This window comes from Nomascus leucogenys, chromosome 16 (genome assembly GCF_006542625.1).
Source record: "Nomascus leucogenys isolate Asia chromosome 16, Asia_NLE_v1, whole genome shotgun sequence".
In the NCBI taxonomy this organism is placed as follows: Eukaryota; Metazoa; Chordata; class Mammalia; order Primates; family Hylobatidae; genus Nomascus; species Nomascus leucogenys.
This window is the reverse complement of record NC_044396.1, coordinates 60586628-60611006: the sequence shown is the minus strand read 5'-3', so window position 1 is coordinate 60611006 and position 24379 is coordinate 60586628. Positions and strand designations below refer to the sequence as shown.

The 24379-nt window shown below is 34.0% G+C and overlaps 1 protein-coding gene across 2 annotated transcripts in view; it reads right to left on the bottom strand.

The window, feature by feature from the left end:
- The window catches only part of EMC2 (ER membrane protein complex subunit 2), a 48344-nt gene that overhangs the window by 5062 nt on the left and 18903 nt on the right, over positions 1-24379 (bottom strand). The window contains exons 6-10 of one of the 2 annotated variants that reach the window (XM_003256107.4): positions 14073-14158; positions 13863-13922; positions 8110-8191; positions 7178-7288; positions 4918-5022 (exon numbers count right to left, since the gene is read on the bottom strand). In XM_003256107.4, coding sequence (XP_003256155.1) covers positions 4918-5022; positions 7178-7288; positions 8110-8191; positions 13863-13922; positions 14073-14158 — 444 coding nt within the window. Of the gene's footprint in view, positions 1-4917; positions 5023-7177; positions 7289-8109; positions 8192-12779; positions 13131-13862; positions 13923-14072; positions 14159-24379 lie in introns of those variants that run through there. The other variant, XM_030795072.1, reaches the window with a different exon arrangement.

The following is a 24379-nucleotide window of genomic DNA, read 5'->3' as shown; positions in this document are numbered from 1 at the left end:
TCTGTTTCATCATTAAGTGGAAACACAGAAAGAAAAGCAGTTCTTGAAACCTAATTTTCCCTAATATATAAATATCTAGAAAAATCACATACGAAATATTATATACTCTACACTGGTTTATATTCCTAGATACGATTAAGAAATTCTCACTGAGATCCCAAAGATTTACCTAGTTATCAAGAATGTCATTCTCTGAAAGTTATACTCTTTTACATTATTCACAAATACTGTATTTTTGTTTTCATACAGTTAGATTTTGCTTAAGTAAATCTTTCGTAATTCTCTGTAAGATCTATAAGAAAACTCACCAGAAAAAAACACAAAAACAACCAAATAATAAAAACTTGCTTATCAAATTCAGAGGTCAGTGATTCATGCATTGTAATAACTGAGATACCTTGCTTGGGCTTAAATTTACCTTCATATAATTTGTGGAAAATACACGGGTAGACAAAGTAATAGGAAAAATGAAATGGATTGTAAATGAATGAATCTCAAAAACATGCTGAGTGAAAGAAGCCAGACACAGAAGCGCACATAACCTATGGACTCATTTATACAAAGTTATAGTACAGGCAAAACTAATGTTTGGTGATAAAAATCAGATCAGTGCTTGTCTGTCTCCCAGTGGGGGATGAGGTTGACTGCAAAATGGCAAAAGGAAACTTTCTTGGGTGATGAAAATGCTATTTTGAGTGGGGGGCTGGTAAGGGGATGTACACATTTGTCAAAACTCAGACTGTATACTTAAAATATATGCACTTGATTACATGTAAATTATAACTCAATATACCTCAAGGGGGTCTTGTCACATTGAAGAGACAGGGAAAAGGAAAAACATAATAACTTATGTTTTAATTTCTTTAATTCTCAGAATATTTCATTATGGCCATCTTGCAGAAGAAAAGATATGGCGAGATGTTAGGTAATTTATCCAAGTTTGCATAGCTAATAATTATATCAGTCAAAATTTGAACCCAGACAACATGGGTCTAGCATCTGTAATCTTCTCTTTACTACACTGAACTAGCTTCCATGGACAGGACTCATGATAGAATACAAAGATGGACAGAAACACTGGATATCCATATGGGGAGCAACTGACCCCCTACTTCACATTATACATAAAAATCAATTCCAGGCCAGATGCGGTGGCTCACACCTATAATCCTAGCACTCCATTGGGAGGCTGAGACAGGATTACTTGAGGCCAGGAGTTTGAGACCAGCCTGTGCAATACAGCTGGACCTCATCTCTACAAAAAATTTAAAAATTAGCCGAGCACAGTGACATGCATCTACAGTACCAGCTAGTTGGGAGGCTGAGGCAGGAGGATAACTCAACCTGGGTGGTTGAGGGTGCAATGAGCCATGATCATGCCACTGTACTCCAGCCTGGGCAACAGAACCAGATTCTGTCTCAAAAAAATAAAAATTAAAAATTAAAAACAAATCAATTCTAAATGGGTTGTGGATTAAATACGAAAAGTAAAAGAATAGAAATTCTGAAGACACACAGAATTATGACCATGAGTAGCAAAAGATTTCTTAAACAGAGCACAAAAAACACAAATGACTGAGGCATTTGAACACATTTCATTTCAGAACTTCTATTCATCAAGATCATATGAGCAAAAAAGTAAAAAGTTATACATATTTGCTTATACATATAACTAAAAAAGGGCTCATAAGCAAAAAACTAAAGAAATAAGTCATGCAAACCAATGAGAAAAAGATTTCACGAAGAGGACATCCAAATGGCAACTGATCATCAGGGACATGCAAAATAAAACCATGAAGTACCACTCTACACATGTACCAGAATGGCTATAATTACAAAGACTGACAGAACCATGTGTTGGTGAAGATGTGGGACTATTAGAACTCTTACCGCTGATGGGAGTAAACTAATTTGGAAAATTGCCTTTAACTACTAAAGTTAAATATACATATATTCTATGACCCAGTATTTTCACTCAAAGGTATACAGAACTGCACACACATTCCACCAAAAGACCTGTACAGCAATATTCAGTATAGTTTATTGAAAATAGCCCAAACAGAAAATATTCCAAATGCATAGCAATAACTGTCTAAATTATAACATTCATACAATGAACTACAGAAGAAAATGAATGAACTACAGACACAAACAAGGATAAATCCCATAAACTGAATAGTGATAGAAATATGCAAGACAAAAATGAATACATACTGGCTGATTCCATGAACTATAGGGTTATAAGTGAGTACTCTTAAGGAATACTAAGAGAAGAAATTAAGAGGACTTACCAAGAGAGCTTTGGGATGCTGCAATGTTTATATTTATTAGCCTGGATACATTTACCTTATATTAGTCACTGAAAGGCACATTTATGACTTGCATCCTTTTTTCTGTTATAATTCTTATTTCTATGTCATTAATTTAGTAAAAATTGATTTTAAAATAGTTATGTCAAGAAAGCACTCTGAGTAGCTGTTTCTCATAAATATCTTAAAAACAATTATGTAGTAGGCATAGCGTTACTTTTATATTACGCAAATCTTTTTTTTTATATATTACATAAATCACACACACCCACACACCCCCAAGCCTACTCTGTGTGTAACTCCATTACAGATCTGAGCTATCCCAAATTACATTTGAAGAAGCACAGTCTCACTAATATTTATAAATACTCTGACTTACAATATGCCAACAAAACTAACATGCTCTATAACAGACAATAAAAATACACAAAGGTGACTTTCAATGATGTGATTATGGAGGCACTACATTTGTAAAATCTCCTCAATTTTCTCCAACCAGAAGGGCAAAAATGAACAACAAAAAGCCAGCACCAAAACCAACATAATAGAACCCACGCCCACAGATGACATTTTTCAAAAAAACTAGGTAACAGTCAATTTTCCAAACCCTAGAATGTGACTATGTCATCAAGAGCAGCATGACCTACAAAAGATTAACAACTGTGTGGTAGGAGAAATAGAAAGTAATAGAGGACAACCTGCTACTCTACAAGAAACCAAAAACCAAACAAATTATGAATTCTTAATCCACTAAACAAGAAAACCTGAGATGATGCATCTGCCAATGGCCTAGAAGTCTTCATAAGCTCCAAAACAAAGATAAGTGTAAAAAACTGCTCATAAATGTGAGATTGGACAAGTCTAACCGTCTAATATCTTAAAATCTCTAAAATATCTAGCAAACATTCTCTTCCAGAAGGACAAAACCTCACACCCTGAAGAAAAACAATTAAAAACTGAAACCAAACTCAACAGGGCAGAAACATCAGGGCAAGAAGGAGAGATGGTTCAGAAAAGGAGGGGTGAGGAAAGGAGTGATGCCCAGAGGCAGCAATCCCAGAAGAAAACAAAACAAAAAGGAAGAAACACAAACTGTAACAACAGTATGTAACATTTAAAGCTGAGAGCAACACCTCAGATTTCAAGATCTTGATGGCTCTAGAAATAGAACAGAGGGCTGAAGCCAGAAAATCTTTCTGAGTCACACTGAGTTCTAAGACAGACTGGCCATTCGCACTCAGTTCTAAGAAAGACTGGCTATACAAAGAGGTCATATTTGAATTCTCTTTAGCAAAAAAGGAGACGGCCATAGAATAGCCAAGCTGGGAAAGCTACCCTAACCTATCTCCAACTCCCTGCCATTCCATAAACATCGCCTGCTAATCGTCCAGGAAAACTACCTCATTTAAACATGGAGGAAAGAAAAATATGAATCAAATTCATATTTTTATAAAATACAGAAAATGACAAAATAATTTGAAAGAAAATGAATAATAAAGGACATAGAAAAATGAAGTCTAATATACTTACTACTGAAACCCTGAAAAAGAAAACTAAGCAGAGAAAAAAAAATTCGTAATTCTAAAAGCAACTTTTCTCAAATAAAAGGGCTAAATTGATGTACTAAATGGGTGTACTGCGTATTTGGGAAAACTGACCCAAGAATAATCAATAAAACAAATCATAGTAAGACTACTGGATTTTAAAGATAAAGAAAAAATTTCTTTGGGTAAGCAGACAAAAAGTCACTTATGATAAAAAGCAAGTCAAGATGGCATCATACTTCTTGACGGCAACATTTTATTCTGAAACAGAATGAAATAGCTGGGCATGGTGATGCCCGCACCTGCAGTCCCAGCTACTTAGGAGGCTGAGGTAAGAGGATCACATGAAGCCAGGAGTTCATGGCCACCCTGGGCAATATAGGAAGATCTCATCTATAAAAAAAAAAAAAAAAAAAACTGAACAGTATGCTTAAGATACTTAGGTAAAGTATCAACAGGTATATAAAAAGCCAAATTGTCCTTTAAATATAAAGGCTATAGACAAATAAGGCTAAAGACATAAGAAGATGTGTTTTCCCATGAGCAAATTTCTTATGAAAAATAATTTCCTAAAAAATCTGCTAAGGACGAGCTTTAGAAAACTAAGATACAAATGGAGAAGTCTCAGTAAAAGATCTGAAGTGTAAGCAGACTGCACGAACTTTGTTATGTAGTTTGATTAGTTTAAGGTTTTCTTCCTTCTTTTCTATTTCTTCAGATACCTATGATTAATAATACACTCCCATACCCAATCTGCTTCTGAAATGTGACATGATATTTATTTATCCTTTCTGAGTTTTTAGAATTACTTTGCGTTTGCCAAATGCAGAACCACTGAGATTTCCATATGGTAAGGCTAATTATGAAATAATAATACTAACAGATTCCTCTTGAGGGGAAAAAAAGGTAATCTTAAAACTACAAATTAATTCTTAACAACACATTTGATAAAGCCCCAAAGGCATATAAGTCCAATGCTAGACATACGACTTTGTAGTTTGTAGAAACAAAACTGAGAAATACATTAACTGACCTACATAGCAAAATGATCAATAAATACTAACCTGATAAGCTCTGTTTATTTGACTAGCTGCCCAACTAGCATATTTCATGTTGTCCTTTTTCGTTTTTGCACTTGCTTTTGGATTAGAAGCAATATGACTTGCCGACTAAAAACAAACAAATAAAAACATCAAAAGCAAAATTCATTTTTTGCTAGTCAAGATAATCAAAAACATAAGGGACATAGTTGCAATGGGATAATAAAGAATTTTTAAAAACTGTATTAAAATAATTTTTAATATAAACATAAAGTTGAATATTAGTGCTTAAAAATGAAAATATATTTTAAAATATAGTATAAATCCAAAATAGTGGAAAGGGAAAAGATATTTTAAATAATACCTAAAATTATTTAATTATGTACCTATAACAGCTCTTAAAGGTAAAATTCCATATCATTTAAATAAAGAAGCTATAGAAGAACACTTTATGAACCAAAAGCACTTTACCACTGTAGGATATTACTGGTGTTATTTCTTATTATTGAATTACATAACTTGCCTATGTCAGAATCATAGAATTACTGAATATTTATAGAAAAAGGAAACTCAAAAATAATTTAGCCTGACATCCTACATTAATAGGTAAAAGAAATTTAAGTCCAATAAGAGAGATTTAACTTGACCAAAGCAAAATAATGGGTCTTCGAAATAAAGAAGATCCTTATCTCTAATCCATTTCTCTTTTCACTATACCATGAGTTTTCAAACTGTGTTTCACAGAACCAATTAGTCCCTGCAATTTGATCCACCCTCTCCTTTTTAAAAATGTATTTAAATGAGCGGTTCTTAATCTGGGATCTGTGAAAGAATCCATAAAACCCCAAAATCATATGCTAATTACTAAATGTATATATTACTGTGAAGAGTAAGATATAACTTGATTCCTATTCTTAAATATATTTTACTCTTAAAAGAATATGACCATGGACCATGCGATTCAAAAAAAGGTTAAGCCTTTGTTTTATGCCAGCCTGTGCTATAGGCTCTTTCACCTATGTCTCCCTCTCTGCCAGTGAAGAATCTATATCCCCAAATCTGATTTTTATACCTCTATGACTTTAATGTTACCTTCTTCTTATGAATTTTAGCAGATGCAGTGGTTACGAGAAAAACTGTGGAGTTAACTTCCTGGGCTGGAAACCCAACTCAATCATTTAGGAGCTCTATGCCCATCTTTGGGCAAATTAATTAAATCTGTGTCTCAGTTTCACCACCTGAGGATAGTATTGCGAGCACCTACTCAAACAGTTGATGTGCGGATTTATTGATTTAAAATAAAAAACAGAGCTCAGAACAATGCCCAGCACATAAAGTGCCATGTATAAACTATTAATAATTTGTTGTATATTATATAGTTTTTAAAATTAGTATTTATTTGATACAGAGATACTTCTACTATAGTGTATTTTCAAGCCATTGCAATTGGCTTTGCTAGAATCCAGGAAAACTTTCTTGAAATTCATTTGAACCATCTTCTAACCATATTTTGCCATTCCTTTTGAAAAACTATTTCATTTTTGTTTCTTCCTATCTCCATTTCTTCAATCAGTTCTTTTTCACTGAGCTGCAACAAGAAGACACTCATCAAGAAGTCAAAGGAACAGGATAAATAAAAAATTCAAAGAACTAACTGACATATTAAAGTTTATTTCTCCAAGCCTTTCTTATTGTAGAGAGGTGCTCACTTTATATATATGTCTTACAGGTCGGCAAATTCTTCCTCTATTTCCCACAGCTCTTATTAATTGACTTTTCTAAGCTCTGCATTTGGCATACCTAAACAATAGGTCATTACATACTTCCCACAATTTCCAAACTGTTTTTCTACACCATAAAAAATGTTTTAATTTGATATGTTAGGGATTTGATTTCTAATGTATTTTATTGGCACCGTTTAAAAATACCTCATACAACTATAATTTAGGGAAGAAATACAATAACGTTGGGCATAAACCCAAGAATATCAAAACAAGAAATCATGTTTTTTTCCTGTCTGTCACTATTTAACTTTATAAGGGCAGATTTCAATTCTGATATGATAATAGATAGTTTACAAAAAAAGAACGTCAAACAGCTAGGCTGTACTAACATTAAAAAATAAAACTGGCTTACAAGCTATTGCTCAGAATTAATTACAGAAAAAAACATATGCTTATCAATAAAATATAAAAAACAGGAGAGGAGTGACTGGAGGGGATAGTTAAATGGATTTTAAGTGACAGATTTTTAAAAATAACATTAAACATGCACCTCAACTCACCATATAAAGCCCAAACAAAGCTCTCATATTTCTGTTGTTCAGTTTCAATGCCTGTGCAAAATACTTTCTTGAAAGTTCGAGGTTTTCAAGTCCACCTTGGGTATACTTAACCTGTTAAAAATTGCAAAGTGCTGAAAACTGTTTATTTTACTACTTTGAAATATAGCATGGTTTCATCATACCACAGGCATTAAGTAATCGAAACAGATATTCTCTGTAAACAAATACAAGATGTTAAAAGAATTCACCTAAAGGTTTTTAAAGCTAATCTAAAATTTCAAACACAACCTTCCCCAAAAAAGCTATTCTGTTCTACGAACATTGAGATGACTGAGTAGTTTCTAAAACAAAAATGCTGCCACAACAAAAAGCCAGGATAATTTCTATTTCAGCTGCCTCGCAAATGCTTCACCTCACATTGTATTTTCTATTACTGGCATTATAAATGTGGACTTAAATATTGAATAGTCCTTTTATAATCTGCACGGACATTCTTTAATAATGAAGTCCTTCTAGCCTTATAGCATTCAGTTGTACTGCTATTCTTAATAATATGCAAATTAAATAAATACTTCTTATGTCCCAATTGGCTTTAATACAAATTTCCCAGAATATGGATTTAACAATCATAATCACTATAAATGTCTCAGAAGCCATTAAGTGGTGACATATGTGATATAACTTATAATTAGGAAAGAAAATAGTACACAAATATAAAAATACAAGGAATTTCACTGTTTTAAGTATGTCTTAAGTCAGTATTACCACTGCAATGTTAAAAATTTTAAACTTTTATTGCCACAGTTCAATGCTCATCAGATGTTTTAAATATTTATACACTTGTTTAATATCAAGGAAATATTCTTAGTTCCATAATAACACCGAATAGTAACCAAAATAAAATTATATGCCATTGTTCTGAAAACACTTACTTCAGCATACTGCTGACAGTATAAGTGGTTGTGTGGATTAGTCATCATTAATTCCTCTAAACAAAAGGCTGCTTTTGCATAGCTAAAAACACATCAAGAGGAGAAATTAGTTTTAAAAGTCACAAATTTTTATCTTAGTTAAACCTTGAAATAATTTAAAAACAACTTTAGTCATGTTAAACAACTTATTCCCAAAATAATTTACATAGCTTTATTAATAAAGTATTTGTCATCTGAAATTCATAAATATCAATGACATTAAATTTTATCATGAAATTAATAAACACAGACTTAAATCGTAAAGCAGCCTGTAAACAATCAATAGATACTGCATTTCAAAAATTGGGTCACTCCTACTACATCCCATCACTACTAATAAGAAAGGCTTCAAGACCTTGGATCAAGTTGTATATAAAACAACTTCTGGAAGTTGACTGATCATTTAAAAAAATATTCAAACAGCTAATGTGTAAGAAGAAAATAAACATTTTATTAAATATTCTCTACTCACTAAAAATTCTTCACAGGCATATATTTACCAACATATTCTATTACAAAGATTTCTCTCATTACTTAAGTTTACTGTCAAATACCAAATTATAATGAAGTTATAAATTTCTAAGCCCATGAAAAACAGATCAAGTTGGTTTTGATATATACTGTACTACTATTTAATCCTGTGGTAGAATAAACAAAAATCTTGCTGAAAACCTAAGGAAAGAGAACTGCCAGAAGGAGCTCTGGAAAAACGTTTTAAAGCATGTGACTATAATTCACTAAATATATTTTAAACGTTTAATGCCATGTGACTATCCTCACTATCTACAGGAAATCCTAATGAACACAGGTGTTACAAGATTTCTTCCCAGTGAGGAAGCGATGACGCTACCCAACAAAAAGAGGTTACCTAAAGTTATTTTTGGCATTTGTTACCAATATACAAAGGTATCTACCTTTACACTAAAGCCTGATATACTTTTAAAAATTATTTTCCTGTTTCACACATGCATACTAATAATAGCTAACTTTTACTAAATGCTTATTACGTGTCATGCATTGTCCTAAATGTGTTACACGTATTAACTCATTTAATCCTACCAAAACCCTAGGAAGAAGGAAATTATTATCACCATACTAGAGCTGAGAATACTGAGGCACAGAGATGTAAACCGAATCCCAGGCTGTGCCACTCCAGACAGCCTGTACTCTTTAACCACTACATATGCTGCTTATATGCATTACACATAACATTGAAAAACTGAAGATGTCAATGGTAACATGAAAATGTGTACAGCAGTCACACCCGAAGGGACTGAGGAAAAAAAAATACACCCTGCAGATTACCTAATAATTACAGCATTTTAGATTTATGAAGGACCGTATATATACGTATATATACACATATATAGGTATTTAATAAGACTGAACAAATGATTGAATAAATGTCTAAAACAAATGTATTATGACTATCTACCTAATATATATTTATCACTCGAAAAGGGAAAATTTGTCTCTACCTTAAACACTTTATCAAAAGACAGTTCTCTTCTAAATGTGTTCCTTTAATTATTAACAGTATGATGCCAAAAATTCATACTGAGACTAAGAATAAAAGTTCTTAGAGATTTAAATGGGTTGAGCACAACTGTGACACTGGTGCATAAAGCAAGATAAAATGGGCAGGTAGTAGCAGCTCTTAGGGTAAAATGAATACCAAGATATTTTCTCAAAAATCAATTAGCATCATATGAGAAAAGGATTCCTTCCCCCAATTTTACAAAGTACGGTATCAAACTAATTTTGTGGATAAAATATGGAATTAAATAAAATTAGAGTTAGAAGGAGCTCAAGAGATGGTCTAGTCCAGCTTTTCTAGGCCATTGTTAGGCCACACAGAAGGTGCCTATTTCCTCAGTCTTGTCAGGGATAATACATAGCCAGTACTATTCTAGGTGCATAGAGAAGTTAATTCATTATACACAGTGACTCAACAAGACTAAGAATAGAGAAGTAAAAATAATTTGAATCTACTTAAAACAGAATAACAATTGTTATTACAATGTTAGAGTCAGTACTAGAACTAAATAAAGTTTTCTTCTCTTCCTTACAAAAGTATATATAACTAAAGGTTACAGTATTTGGTACTGTGTATTACTTTACCAACATCACAATTTTTCCTTATAGAATTGTGGTAATTCCCCTCGATATGGAATTTTAAAAGGCTGGACCTATGAAAAGGAACTACAATCACAATCGTAATTAATGTATAATACTAACTGTAACTGTTCCTTGCTGTATAGTATCTAGTTTCAATTACAAATGAAGTAAAAAAATTTGTCTTTCATAATGTGAATGTATTTTTGCTTACAAAGGTTGAGTATCCCTTAACCAAAATGCTGGTACCAGAAATGTTTCAGATTTCAGAAGTTTTCAGATTTTAAAATATCTGCATTATCTTACTGGTTGAAAATCCCTAACGCAAAAATCCCAAATCCAAAATGCTCCAATGAGCATTTCCTTTGAGCATCATGTTGGCACTCAAAGTTTCAGATTTTGGAGTATTGTGGATTTCAGATTTTCATGTTATGGATACTTAACCTATAATACATATTGGTAGTGCTGACACAAAAAAATTAACTGTAGTTTTAAAACTTTAGAACAAGTGTCTCAATATGGTCAATGGATGTAACATATATCCCTGGAATAACTAAAAACAAACTATAAATCAGAAACAAACTTATAAAAGTAACTTAAAAATATAAAAAGTTTATATGGCACAATTCTATATCCCCTTTTCTCTCTATAGAAACATTAAATAGGGCTATATGAAAATTATACTATAGATATTTATTTGGAGTTAAAAATTCCAGAGCTGGGCACAGTGACATACCTGTAGTGCCAGCTACACAAAAGGCTGAGGTGGGAAGAGTACTTGAGCCCAGGAGCTCAAGTCTGGCCTGGGAAATGTTGTAGACTCTGTCTCTTAAAGAAAAAAAATAGTTCTAGATCTAGGCTACCAAAGCTGCCTGTGACCTATTATACTTAAAAAAGCTTATAACTGTTTATATGCAGAAAAGAATATCGCATGTTAAATATATCTAATATTTTCGAAACTGTTACATTTTTGCCACTGTGTTCACAAGACTGGTGCTAAAACTGATATCCTACGATAATTTAACATTCCTCCAAAAAATTCCTGCCTCCTATAATGACTTGCTCAGACATGTCAAATGAATCAAGTGAACTGATTGTAATTTTCAGTTTCAAAAAAATCTGTAGATATGTATTTCCAGTCACCTAAACATAAATATTCCTTCTAAGTGTTCGATTAGAAAAAAAAAAATGGTCATTTTGTAACTAACTAGCTTTAAGACCAAAAAGACTTTTGTGATACTAGATAAAAGGGTAGGCTGACCGTAATTATCATTTTCTCTAAAAAAATATTTTTTAGGTGCTCCTACATCTTTGTAAATCTTCATTTTTTGAGATTTCTCAGTTCATTTCTCTTAAGTGTACATTCACCTCTATTTCAATAAACTCTTTAGATTCCAAACAAAGCAAAACTGAAGGTGGTACCACATGGTGAAGAAAATAAGTAAATTTAATGGTAGGTTAAAAATAAGGTATAACCTAAATCTGATGATGAAATAAATATTAGAAACACATGCAAAAAAATAAAATTGCAAATGAAGTAGGGGAAAAAGGTGATACATTTTTAAGCTATTAAAGGATAGCAGACATGATAATGTTAAAAATTGATGAATCTGATTTTCTAAAAATGTAGTTTCTATAATTTTAAGAAGTCAGTATTTAAAAAGCATATAACAAGGATATACCTTTGACAAATGGTTGCTCTCTTTTATAAAAAGAGCTCTTAAAAATGAACTAAAAAGGTAGAACCAATTTCACCTATCAAACTTGTAAAGATTAAAAAAGAATCACAGTATCCAGTGTTGTTAAAGAGGGACTCTAGTAAATGCTGGTGTGCAAGTAAATTGATGTTACCATTCTAGGGAACAATCAGGAACTATTTATCAAAACCACAGAAAATGTACGTCTTATTTAATCAAGCAATTTTACTTCAAAGAATTTAACCCAAGAAAACAAAATAAAAATGATCACTACAGCATTATATATAAAAATATAAAACAACCTTTATATCTCCCTAGGAAACTGTTTAAAAATACTAGGGTAAATTAGTAAGATGAAATAATATAAAGCCATTCAAAACACACTGTAGATTGTTATAGTGACAAGAAATTTTTGAACAAAATATAAGAGAAAGTATAAACTACGAAAGATAATTTTATTTTGGGCTTTTGTTTTAAAAGATAAGGAAGGATAAAAACCAAACAAACTATAGTTAACTTAGGATGCTGGAATTACATGTAATTTTTGTCTTGGTCTTTATGCTTTATTGTGTTTCTCAAATTTTCTGCATTAGGTATTCCTTTAACTTGAAAAAAAAATTTCCTTGTTGATTTGAAATGTTTTAAAATGCTTTTAGTCAGAAAATCTTTAAAAAGTACAAAAAATGTTAAATGACTGTCACCTGTTTTAGAAACAAAATAAAATTAATGCTAATTATTTTTACTATACTCTAAAAATTCAATTTCATGTATTTAAATATAAGTACTATATACTGTCTCACATGCATAAGAAATCATGAGTATGTTTACACATGTGTATATACAAGCATATCATCTATACTGAATGTGATTCAGGAAATAATTTCCTAATCAAAACCAGAATATCTGTTTCAGAGTATAGCAGAGAACTTGAAAAACAGTTCCTAGAATATAGTACACATTCATTAAATCACAGCTATTACTTTTATTTTAGCTCCCACTTTTCTTAGACTTATGCAAATAGACTACCTCAATCCTCTAGATCACATTATATATATAGACCACAGACAACAGACAAATGTCTTCATTCTATTTCTCATCAGTTGTTTGTAGTATGAGAACAAGGTTAAATATTCATGCACAAGAAAATGTGCATGAGAATCTGATTCTATTCTGTCAAAAAGAAGGAAAAGAAACAATGTCATATACTTCAGATTTAGAAGAACTAAGAAAAAAAATATAAAACACGCCTCTAGATGGAGGTTAGCATTAATGCTGTAATATTAGAAAACTTGCACTAAGACTCTGGACTAATCCTCTCACACTGGGATTTCCTCCTGTCACTACAGCAATAAAAAAGCTAACAAAAACATTAAACATCCAATAAGCAAGATCCTAGAGCATTCAACATTCTTGATTATTCTCAGTTTTTTACCCAGGCAACAGAACGCTTCTACTTTGGAAGAGTTGATTCTCTTAGTACTAAGGCTAATACATGCATACAACTGACAGAATTTTTAAACAGCAGGGAGTATAATACTCTTTGTATATAAGAACAATTTGAACTCTAAAAATTCACAATTTTGATTTACCAAAAATAAACTTAGCTTAGCAAATGCAGGCCTTTTTATTTCCAAAGAATGCCATCTCTATTTGGAAGAAAAACTTATTTCCTAAACATAAACAACCTGGCGAAACACAAATGACCCAGTTAAAGCTATTCACATATTATGACCAGTGAATTATTGATTTGTTATTTTTCATTTAATTGTTGATTTGTTCTGTTTTTCATTTCAAATGACATGATTCACACCCTCTCACCAATCCTTTGGAAACCACAGTGCTTTCTGAACTTACAGTGATGAAAACTGCACTCAACAAAATGTTGTGTGTTTAATAACTTACTCATGTTCATTGATGTAAAGTTCTGCAAGTTCATGCCAGGCTTCTTGGTCTCCTACAAATCTGGTGAGAGGAAAAGAAAAAAAAGTAAGTGTGTAGATATTCTGTAAATGAACAGCATGAAAACAAACAGGAAAATCAAATGCAAATTCCATTTTAATTAAAAAAGATTTATCAGAATAACAAAACACGATCCTCTTGTAAAATACTCACTGTTCCAGATACTCATTCAGCTCCCGAATGGCCTCCACATTTTTCCCCTGGGCTTTTCGAATGGCAATCTTACGCTTTCTTGCAGCCTGTGGGTTGACATTAATAAAGGATTAGGCCCTTATGATTCCTTGGGGTTTTGTAAAGAAGGTAATTTGACTGTGCAAATTATTATCTCAATGCCAGAGAAATTCCATTGTAGAACTACTGCTTAGTGGGAGTTTATAAACATACCCCATGACATCCCACTGGGGAATTCAAACATTCCTCTAACAATCACATATGCTTTACTTTTGATGCACACAATGTATGCATCGTTTCATCCAAATAAATAACCAGCCAGATTCTGATAATTACTAACCAGCAGGGAATCTTAATCTTTATCCAACTTAAAGCCCTTTACTCTGTCTCATTCATAAGATCTGTATCCTAAGAAGGGGAGGAACAGTGGAGATTAGGGGGAAAAAAATCTCACCATGGCATGGCCTTTGAATATCATTATAGAAATATGTCTTCTGACAACTTTTTCACAATTTTAAGAGAAAATCTACCCATAAGTCTTTCACAAGAATAATACAGTCCTGAAATAAATATTATATAATACGCAAAACAATTAAAAGTTGTATTCTAAAGTTTTTAAAATGATAAACATAAAAATCAATGCCATTTATTGTGCATTTATCAAATATGTACCAGACTTCTACTGTTTGCCAATATTGTGCTACACAATGAAAATATAGAGATAAAAAAGAAATGATAATTCCTTGCAGAAGCTCATTCTCATGACAAAAACATATCAAATAAAAAAGTTAATGCAGTAAGAGCAATGAAAGGGATATCTAGGGTGTTAGGAAAATAAGGAAGAGATTCTGACACATGTTGTGGCAGAGTGGACGAAGTGGAAAGAGAGAAAGCAAAGGCGGTCCCACATGTGATACCTGTACTGAAACAAAGAGTAAGTAGACATTAAAAAACAAAACAGGAAGTTATTTATGGAAACTGCATAGTGGGGAAGAACACATGAGCAAAGGCCTAGGAGAAAGCAGTACTGGCTGAAGTAAACAGTCAGGGACTGGAGCATACTGTATAAATTACTAAATTTATATCCTCTCTATTTATGTTTGCTTCAAATACAGAAGGATAAACAATAAAACATACTATAACTGAGGCCAAGCTAAACTTAATTATGAATAAAGTTTCTTATTGTTGATATAATATTCCACAAGATGCAGACAGAAGTAAAACGGATGTGGTCTCTTTAGAGTATCAAGAGCTACTCATTACAGGGTGGTAAGTGAGTGATTTGGCTCTGAAGAAATGAAAGTGAAAGTTTAGAGAAATCAAGACACAAATAAGGGTCAGAGAAATGTTTATAATAATTTGGGTAATTAAAAAATGATGTTTTAATAATATATATCCCTAAGCATATCCTGAGAGTAAAAAAAATAAAAAATAAAAAAAGAATCTATATCCTTAATTAATCAGGTCATAGCAAAGGCCTTAGCACGCCTGTCACACAGTAGGCACAAGCAAATATTTTTAAAATAAGTTTACTAAGTAAAACAAAAATGTGCCACAATAAATGCAAAGTTTTAAAAGTCTCAAGAACTCAGAAGAAAAGTAAAAGTAAAGCTCTGAAAGTAACTCAAACCTTAAAGCCATTAAGAATTTTAGACTTAAAGTGGAAGCATTGTCCCTAGACCTCCAAATAGATGAGGGATAAATTAACATATAATCAGGAAACTTTCTTTCGGCCATTTAATATCTGATTTCACCAAAATTTGAAACATAATTTAATCTTTCATTTTCCATGACATTACTTCTTCCACAGACAATATGCAGAGCATAATGTCTGTTTTGAAATCCAGAAGACAAGAAACTGAATTCCAACTCTTATCACTTACTAGCTTTTTTAACCTCTGCAAACCTCAGTAATACCATCTACCTTCAAGCATCAATATGAAGCAACTAACACAGCATATAATATTAAATAAATGTTATCTTCCTTTTTTTAACATTTGGTTCTGGACTTAACGTTTATGTATTAAACCTTGCCACAAAATTCTAACTAAGCAATCTTTAAAGGACTGGCACAGACTTGCTTTATTTGATATTTATATCTTGCCCCAATCCTTACAGGATTTCCAACAGCAGAGATGAGATACTGTATGCAGTGAAAACTTGTTGAAAACAACTGGATTCACCTGGGAGCAGTGGTGCATGCCTGTAATCTCGGCACTTCGGGAGGCTGAGGTGGGAAGATCACTTGAGCCCAGGAGTGAGAGACCAGCCTGGGCAACATAGTGAGACCCTGTCTCTACAAAAATAAAAATAGACATTTTTAAAAAAGAAAATATTGCATACAAATGCCACAAATCAAACAAAAAAATCAGCTAAGCATGGTGGTGTGCACCTGTAATCCCAGCTACTTGGGAGGCTGAGGCAGGAGAATCACCTGAACCCGGGAGGTGGAGGTCGCAGTGAGCTGAGACTGCGCCACTGCACTCCAGCCTGGGCGACAAAACGAGACTCGGTTTCAAAAAAAAAAAAGCCATTTACAGTCTTAAAGTTTTGCCACATAATTCAAAGCATATCTAAAATTTTAAACAAACAATATACAAGGTATCATACATAAAATAACCAATTATAATAACAAAAACACTGGTTCAAAAACTAAGACAAAAATAGAAACGCACATCTTAGTTTCTGTGCATTCATACCAAACAGTACTGGACACTGAAGGAAGTATCTACTGCAGATCGGTAGCTATCTGCAGAATAAATGAATACATCACAAATTTTACAATTGGAAAGAACTGCGGAGCAGGCAGTGATAATTACATCTCTTCATTTTATGTAAATAAAAACCAAAGCCCAGACTTACACTGCAAATCCTGGGACTCCTGAATCTGTTCATGTCTTTTTTTTGCCATAGTCTCTTGCTCTCTGGACACTTACTACTCAGCTGTCCAACTCTTTATTCATATAATGTCTAACTGTGAATAAAGAGTCAAGCAGCTTATCTCCCAAAAGCCACACAAAGCCGTAGGTTTTGAATGATTATCAAGCAACCAGAATGAGGCTCAACAAGGCTTCTTGTGGCTTTTGGGTCTCATTTAGAGCACACAAAAAAGGCTTGTAAAAAAAGACCAATTTTGGCCAGGGACAGTGGTTCATGCCTGTAATCCCAACACTTTGGAAGGCCAAGGCGGGAGGATCATCTGAACCCAGGAGTTTCAGAACAACCTGGACAACACAGCAAAATGTTGTCTCTACGAAAAATTTTAAAAGATTACTTGGGTGTGGTGGTACGCGCCTGTAGTACTAGCTAATCAGGAAGCTGAGGTGGGAGATTGCTCGAGCCCAGGAGTCAGAGGTTACAGTGAGCTATAATCGCCTCACTGCAATCCAGCCTGGGCAATAGAGCGAGATCCTGTCTCAAAAAAAAAAAAAAATTCTATCATAGCTTCCTTAGCATAATATTCTATAAAATAAAAATTATCCTTAGACTTTTAAAAATAAAAACAAGTTATTAGTCTTCACATACTCTTCAATAGTGGCAAGTAGTCTTGTTAAATGACTAAATTTAAATAATAAAATTTCTGTAGGGGTAACAGCTGGTTGTCATGCGTATTAACTACTTACTCTCAATCCCATTTATTACCATTGCTTCTTTCCTCATGATAAAGAGCCTTAATTTCTGAAATCAAAGTACCTATCCAGAATTTCTTACTAACTGTACGATCTTGGGCAAGTCACTTAACTTCTCTATGATCTTGTATGCCTATAGAATAAAGACAATATCTGAAAGGATTATGATGACAATTAATGAGATAATATATGTAAAGTGTTTAGCTCAGTGATGGCCCATAGTAAATATTTGATAAACATTACCTTTCTTCATTATCACAGTATCATCATTTTCTTCAATTCTATCACTCCCTTTCACCATTTTCCTCATATTTATACTCTGCTCTGTAGAAAGCTGCAGCTTTTTCTCAGTTGTAAAGTAGAAATCTGGATGACCATATAAGTTGTTCTTTTAACTGAACATGCTCTACTTAAATGTTTTTTAAAAATTAACAAAATCAGAGCTCACTAATCAAATTATATCATCCCTTAATAAATGCTAATAATTACATTTTTTGACCTCACAAAGTTTAGAAGATTTTTAGCCAGTATCAATTCAAATAATTTGCGGCCCTAATTGATGTTCTGAATAAACAATCTGAAGGCATTAAGAAATGCAACAATAGTTCTGAAGAACCCATGTATGATAGTGAAAAACACGCTACTAAAAGAATACCATGAACCACAAACAATTTACTCCATTATTCAAAAGTGAATCAACTGGCCAACAACATAGATCCTATTCTATTTTCTTCAAAGAGCATCGAATACATAAGGTTCAATCCCTGGCTTCAGAGAATTCACATTCTTTTAAGTGAAATACGTGTTAAATATAATATAAATAAAATTGAGAAGGAACAATTAAAAAGTACAGTATTGTTTAAACTTTGGAATGAGCATAAAGGTTATTGTGATGTTTACTAAAACAATCAAAGGGAAGGTGGCTACAGGACAGCTAGACCCTGAATTAAGTCTAGAATTGGAAGAGTCATGCTCCTGTAAGATTTTTCCAACTAAAGATATATATACACTAGTGCCAAACAATAAATGGAAACCTATATAATTTGTTTCAAACTTTTAAATACCATGAATAAATCTTCATCCAACTGGCTACAAGCCTTCTATAATATTACACAGAATAGGGCTAGCTAGCAATTTTTTCTGAAAGACACACATTTTTTTATTTTAAATAGGCTACCTGGGGAAGAGATACTACCTAGAATAGGATTAAAGGATTAAGGCCTACCAGCAAAATACAATCTAGAACCTCCCCCCTGCCTCACTCCAGACTCAGGGACTCAGAAGGAACTGGAGAGTTGACTAGCAAAAGGAAAGCAGAATCCAGGTTCCCTGCCTCCAAGGTTTATACCTAGAAGCCTGGAAAATGCAGCATTTTAAAAGCATCTTCTGGAGCAAGATACACTCTCAAGATAATTGGTCTTACACATTTACTGTTTATGGAACACGTCTGACTGTGCACTCGGGTGTATTCAGCAGCACTGTTGCCTGCAGTTCCCTGTGTTCACCAGAGATGCTGAGCTCAAAGTGGAGGTTTTACTCTACTCATCACTGCAATCTGCACATTGCTCCACAGTCACACAGAGGCCTGTGTTCTGTTCCCGGTAAATGGAAACATGTTCTGAGCCTATCTGCCTCCCGTGGCTGCACCTGGTTCTCCGTACCAACCCCTGGGGGTGTCCACAACCACTTGGGACAGAAGAAGGTGGAATTTCAGACAGGAGCTTGAATGGATCTCCAATGACAGACTTGGACTAGCTGTGGCCCAGATGTCGGCCCCGCCCAGGATTGTCAGGAGGAGGCTTTGCTGGCACTGGAGGTAGCTCAGGGCCTATCTCCCTCCACTGAGTCCAAAGGGCACAAGCAGGCTGGCATATGGCCAGAGTTGGCCAGAGTGTGTCAAAGCCCTCCGATGCCTTTCCTTTACCTTTTTTAAAGAATATCAAATAACTCATTGAAATGACTCAAAGGTGAAAAAGTTTTACCAAAAGGAACCCTTTTTCAGTTAACTACTAATCAAATGGATGTATTCTGACCCTCTCAAGTTTCTTTCCCCAGTTACAGTGGGGAACTGGCTGAGTGTTAACTGTGGGATTCACTGCAGCATCTTACCCTCAAGGCATGAGAAGATGAAAAAGATGAAAATGCAACCTGCAGAGCTGGGCTTAATTCCCACATCACGGTCTGGCCCCTGCTACAGGAGGCTACCCTTCTCAGAGAGAGATTTAATAGGGAATTGAAGGAATAGTTAGGGGGCCAGGGAGATGTGAGTGACACTGGTGTTCCAGGTGAATGAGGGGTTAGTGGAGGGTTTGGTGCTATAGCCAGTCAGGATATTTGCAAATGTAAACACATTCGCAAACACATTCCTGTGTGAGGCATGTTACCATTTATCAGTTTTTGTGAATACATGTATTTTAAGCAATAAGATTTAACTGGTCAGACTTTTCTAGGCAGTCTCAGTGTTGTATTTCCTGTGTTGTGACTGTTCTGAAGATAGAGTGACTCTAACCACTGTGAGAAGCCTGAATAAAAATTGACCCCCGCCCTCTCCTCACCGAAAAAAAACATCTTTACCCTTGGCACAGAGGAAATTACATCTAATTCATAAATAAAACTTCAAATATTTGATATATCACAATAGGCAGAGTTCACAATTCAGGATAAAATCTGATCTTCTGAAGTATGAAATCAACTAAAAGACAGTAACTACTCTGCTTTCTGAAAGGCATTCCTTCAACAAGTATTCACTGGAAGCCTACCAAATGCTGGGCACTCTCCTACTCAATGGATATAATTTTTTCCCGATAAGGAAGATTCAAAGTATGAAAAGTCAATCATTTTCAAAACGCAAGCCAAAAAAAAAGTGCCAAAACTGGTACTGGAGTAATACAAAAAATAAAAGCTGACAGTAGCCCAGTCCCCTCCAATTCCATCTGTCTTAGTTTTAGATTCCCATAATCTCTAGCCTAAGAACAGCCTCCAAATTACTTATCTCTTCTCATCTCCTTCAAAATATATCCTATTTCGATGACACATTATCTCTAAAACTAACTGATATTTACCTAATCAAAATTTGACTTCATACTCCATTCTCTAAGAATAAAAATTAAAAATTACCAAGCTGTTCACAAATGTAGACCTTCTTTTTGTACTTCTAGCTACTCTGTACAAAGAATCAACTCAGAGGTATAAAATACTGTCTTCCTCAGAAGTACATCAGTGGAGGAGAAGGTTAACTAGGCAGAGCACCAGAACCTTGCCCTCTCTTTATCAGAAGAGAAATGAAATTTGAAAAAAGTGTAAAAGGAGACAGCTCAGAAAGAAAAATACAAATGGCTGTTTAAGAATATTAAAAGATGTTCTCACTCCTGTAATCCCATAGCTGTTTAAGAATATTAAAAGATGTTCTCACTCCTATAATCCCAGCACTTTGGGAGGCCGAGGCAGGTGGATCACGCGGTCAGGAGATCAAGACCATCCTGGCTAACACAGTGAAACCCCATCTCTACTAAAATAAATACTAAAAAATTAGCCGGGCGTGGTGGCGGGCACCTGTAGTCCCAGCTACTTGGGAGGCTGAGGCAGGAGAATGGCGTGAACCCAGGAGGTGGAGCTTGCAGTGAGCCAAGATCGTGCCACTGCACTCCAGCCTGGGAGACAGAGTGAGACTCTTTCTCAAAAAAAAAAAAAAAAAAAAGAATATTAAAAGATGTTCAGCAGTACTCATAATGCAAATTATAACAAAATAACATTTTTAACCAATTAGACTGGCAACTATTAAAAGAAAAAAGCTGATAATATACCACGTGGCAGGATATGGGGAAAGTGGCACTCGCATATGCCACAGAAAGTGGGTACGGATGAATAAAAAGCCTTTTCAGAAGGAAACTTGTAACATCAATCAAAATTTAAAATCCATGGACCTCCTGACCCAGACATTTCACCTCTAAAGATTCATTCCACCAATGACATCCACTGAAAAACTGTTTCTGTGAGGAAATATCAGAATCATCCTAAGGGTTCACCAAGGGGACTTAAACTTTTTCATCAAGACAAGGGACTATATATCCATGCAATGCAATCCTACTCAACAGGATAATGTAAAGGATGTGATGACATGGCATGATCTTTAAACTATATCGTTACATAGAGTATACCACATTTGCATTTCTAACCATTCTCCCTGTCAGAGGAATACACACACACATGCATGCATGTGCACGCACGCCTATTTGTGCATGAACAAATATCTCTGAAAGATCACATAGAAAAATCATTAACAGTGCTTGCCCGGCTGGGCGCGGTGGCTCATGCCTGTAATCCCAGCACTTTGGGAGGCTGAGGCAGGCAGATCACAAGGTCAAGAGATCAAGACCATCCTGGCCAACATGGTGAAACCCCATCTCTACTAAAAATACAAAAATTAGCTGGGCATGGTGGCACGTGCCTGTAGTCCCAGCTACTCAGGAGGCTGGGGCAGGAGAATCACTTGAACCCGGGAGGCGGAGGTTGCAGTGAGCCACAGCCTGGCGACACAGCAAGACTCCATCTCAAAAAAAAAAAAAAAAAAAAAAAAAGGGCTTCCCTAACAGAAGGAGGACCTGAGCTCAGGGTTAGAGGAACAGACTAATTTTTTTTTACCATATCATTTTATATTGTCCACAATTTTTAACATGTGTATGACTTTCTCAATAGAGCATTTCAGAACTTTAAAAAAGATGGGAAGAAGGTATGCCATTCCACCATTCTTTCAAATAAAAAATTTTGAAACTTCCATTCTAATTACCTTATTCTTTCTTTCCTAAGCAGGCCTTGTACTTTAATAATGCTTGTACTTTAATAAAGGCTTATTCATTCATTCACTTGGGATACAATGTCTTTGTATCATTTAAGTCACACTCATCCTTTAAGGCCTTCCAGACTCAAAACTCATGCAGCAAGTCATCAAAGAAAGAGAATTTAATAAATCAGTTTCAAAGTCTACAGGATGTTCACCACATCATGCTACCTCACTGGAAGCACAGAAAAGGCTAATTCATCCTTGTGTTTTTTCTCACCACCATGCACACTGCAAGCATAACAAATGTTCTCTGAAAGAATAATGAATGCATGTGAATAGGAAGTACAGCTGCTTAAAGCTTCAATGAACAACTTCATTTCTATACTGGATATCCAGAAACACAGAGGCATAAGACAAATAAAAGGTCATGTGATCACTTTTCAACAATGCAGGGAGCAACAGTAAATGAGAATAAAACTGGACTTTCCCGCCTCTGAGATACTAAGTTGCTTTGGAAAAAGAGATGGTGATGTCTTCTACGGAGTAACCTTAACTGTTGCATATTAGTGAAGTCTACTTATAGACTTTATTAGTTCTAGGTCTTTTATGGCTATGTTTTCTCCTTCAATGTCTAGCACAGTGCTTCCTAAGGATATAGGAACAGAAACAGTATCTCTACTCTTACTAAGAGCAACTCTGATGGTTCATGAGAGGTATTCAATACATGTTTACAGAAGGAAAGAAGGGACTGAAAAAAGATCAGATCATGTTTGATAAAACAATAATACATTTAGCAAAGCTGAATTAAGTCACCTTGCTCTCAAATGTTTCCCTAACCACTAAGGGATTTAGTTACTACAGGGAGTATCCCTTATACAAAATGCTTGAAACTAGAAGTGCTTCACATCTCAGATATTTTCAAATTTTGGAATATTTCTGTATACCTGAGATATCACAGCAATAAGGATCCAACTCTAAACACAAAATTGGTTTACATTTCCTATACACCTTACACACATATCCTGAAGGTAACAATTTTATACAGTATTTTAAGTAATTTTGTGCAGAAAACAAAGTTTTCATTGTGTTTTGACTGTGACTCATCACGTGATCAGGGTGAAATTTTCCACCTGTGACATTATTTCATTCTTCAAAAAGTGTTGAATTTTGAAGCATTTTGTATTACAAATTTTCAGGTTAAGGATGTTCAATCTGTACCACTTCACACATATTCTATGAGGGGAACCATTTGGATTTCTCTTTTAGCCAGTTTTAAAAGTCACAAAAAGCCATAAAATATGAAAGATACTACAAAGACAGAGCAGTAATTAATTACATATTATCTTATATTCCGAAGAAGTGAAATAACTTACTAAAAATTCCCAATGTAAACTGAGACAGAATTAAAATATTGTACTCCTAATTCCAAAATTGACTTAAATTACACTTTTTAACCTGGGATGCGAAATATAAAATTCAGAAGCTGTTTTCAGAAACTTGATTTCAGTTTTTTCAATCTATGGCTACAAGAAAAATGAGTTATCTCTGAAACCACAGTGAAATCTTATAAATTAAGAATAAGAAATAAGTACATGAGAAAATCTTCAGAAAAAAATGGGTGCTTTTTCTAAGAAATTGTTGAACTAAGACAGATAGTAAGCTATTAGAATTGTTAGATTAGGAAATCATTCAAAAACTTTACAATTTTAACTTTTTATTCTCAGTATCTACATAAGCTTATAGAAGTTATTTCTTATTTTTATTTTTTATTACAGATAGGTTTGCAGCTGTCAAAACTTTTCCTTGAACTTTCTATATTCTGAGAACCTTCACAAAACAATGAAAGTTCTCAGCTATCTAGAACAAAACAAACACATCAC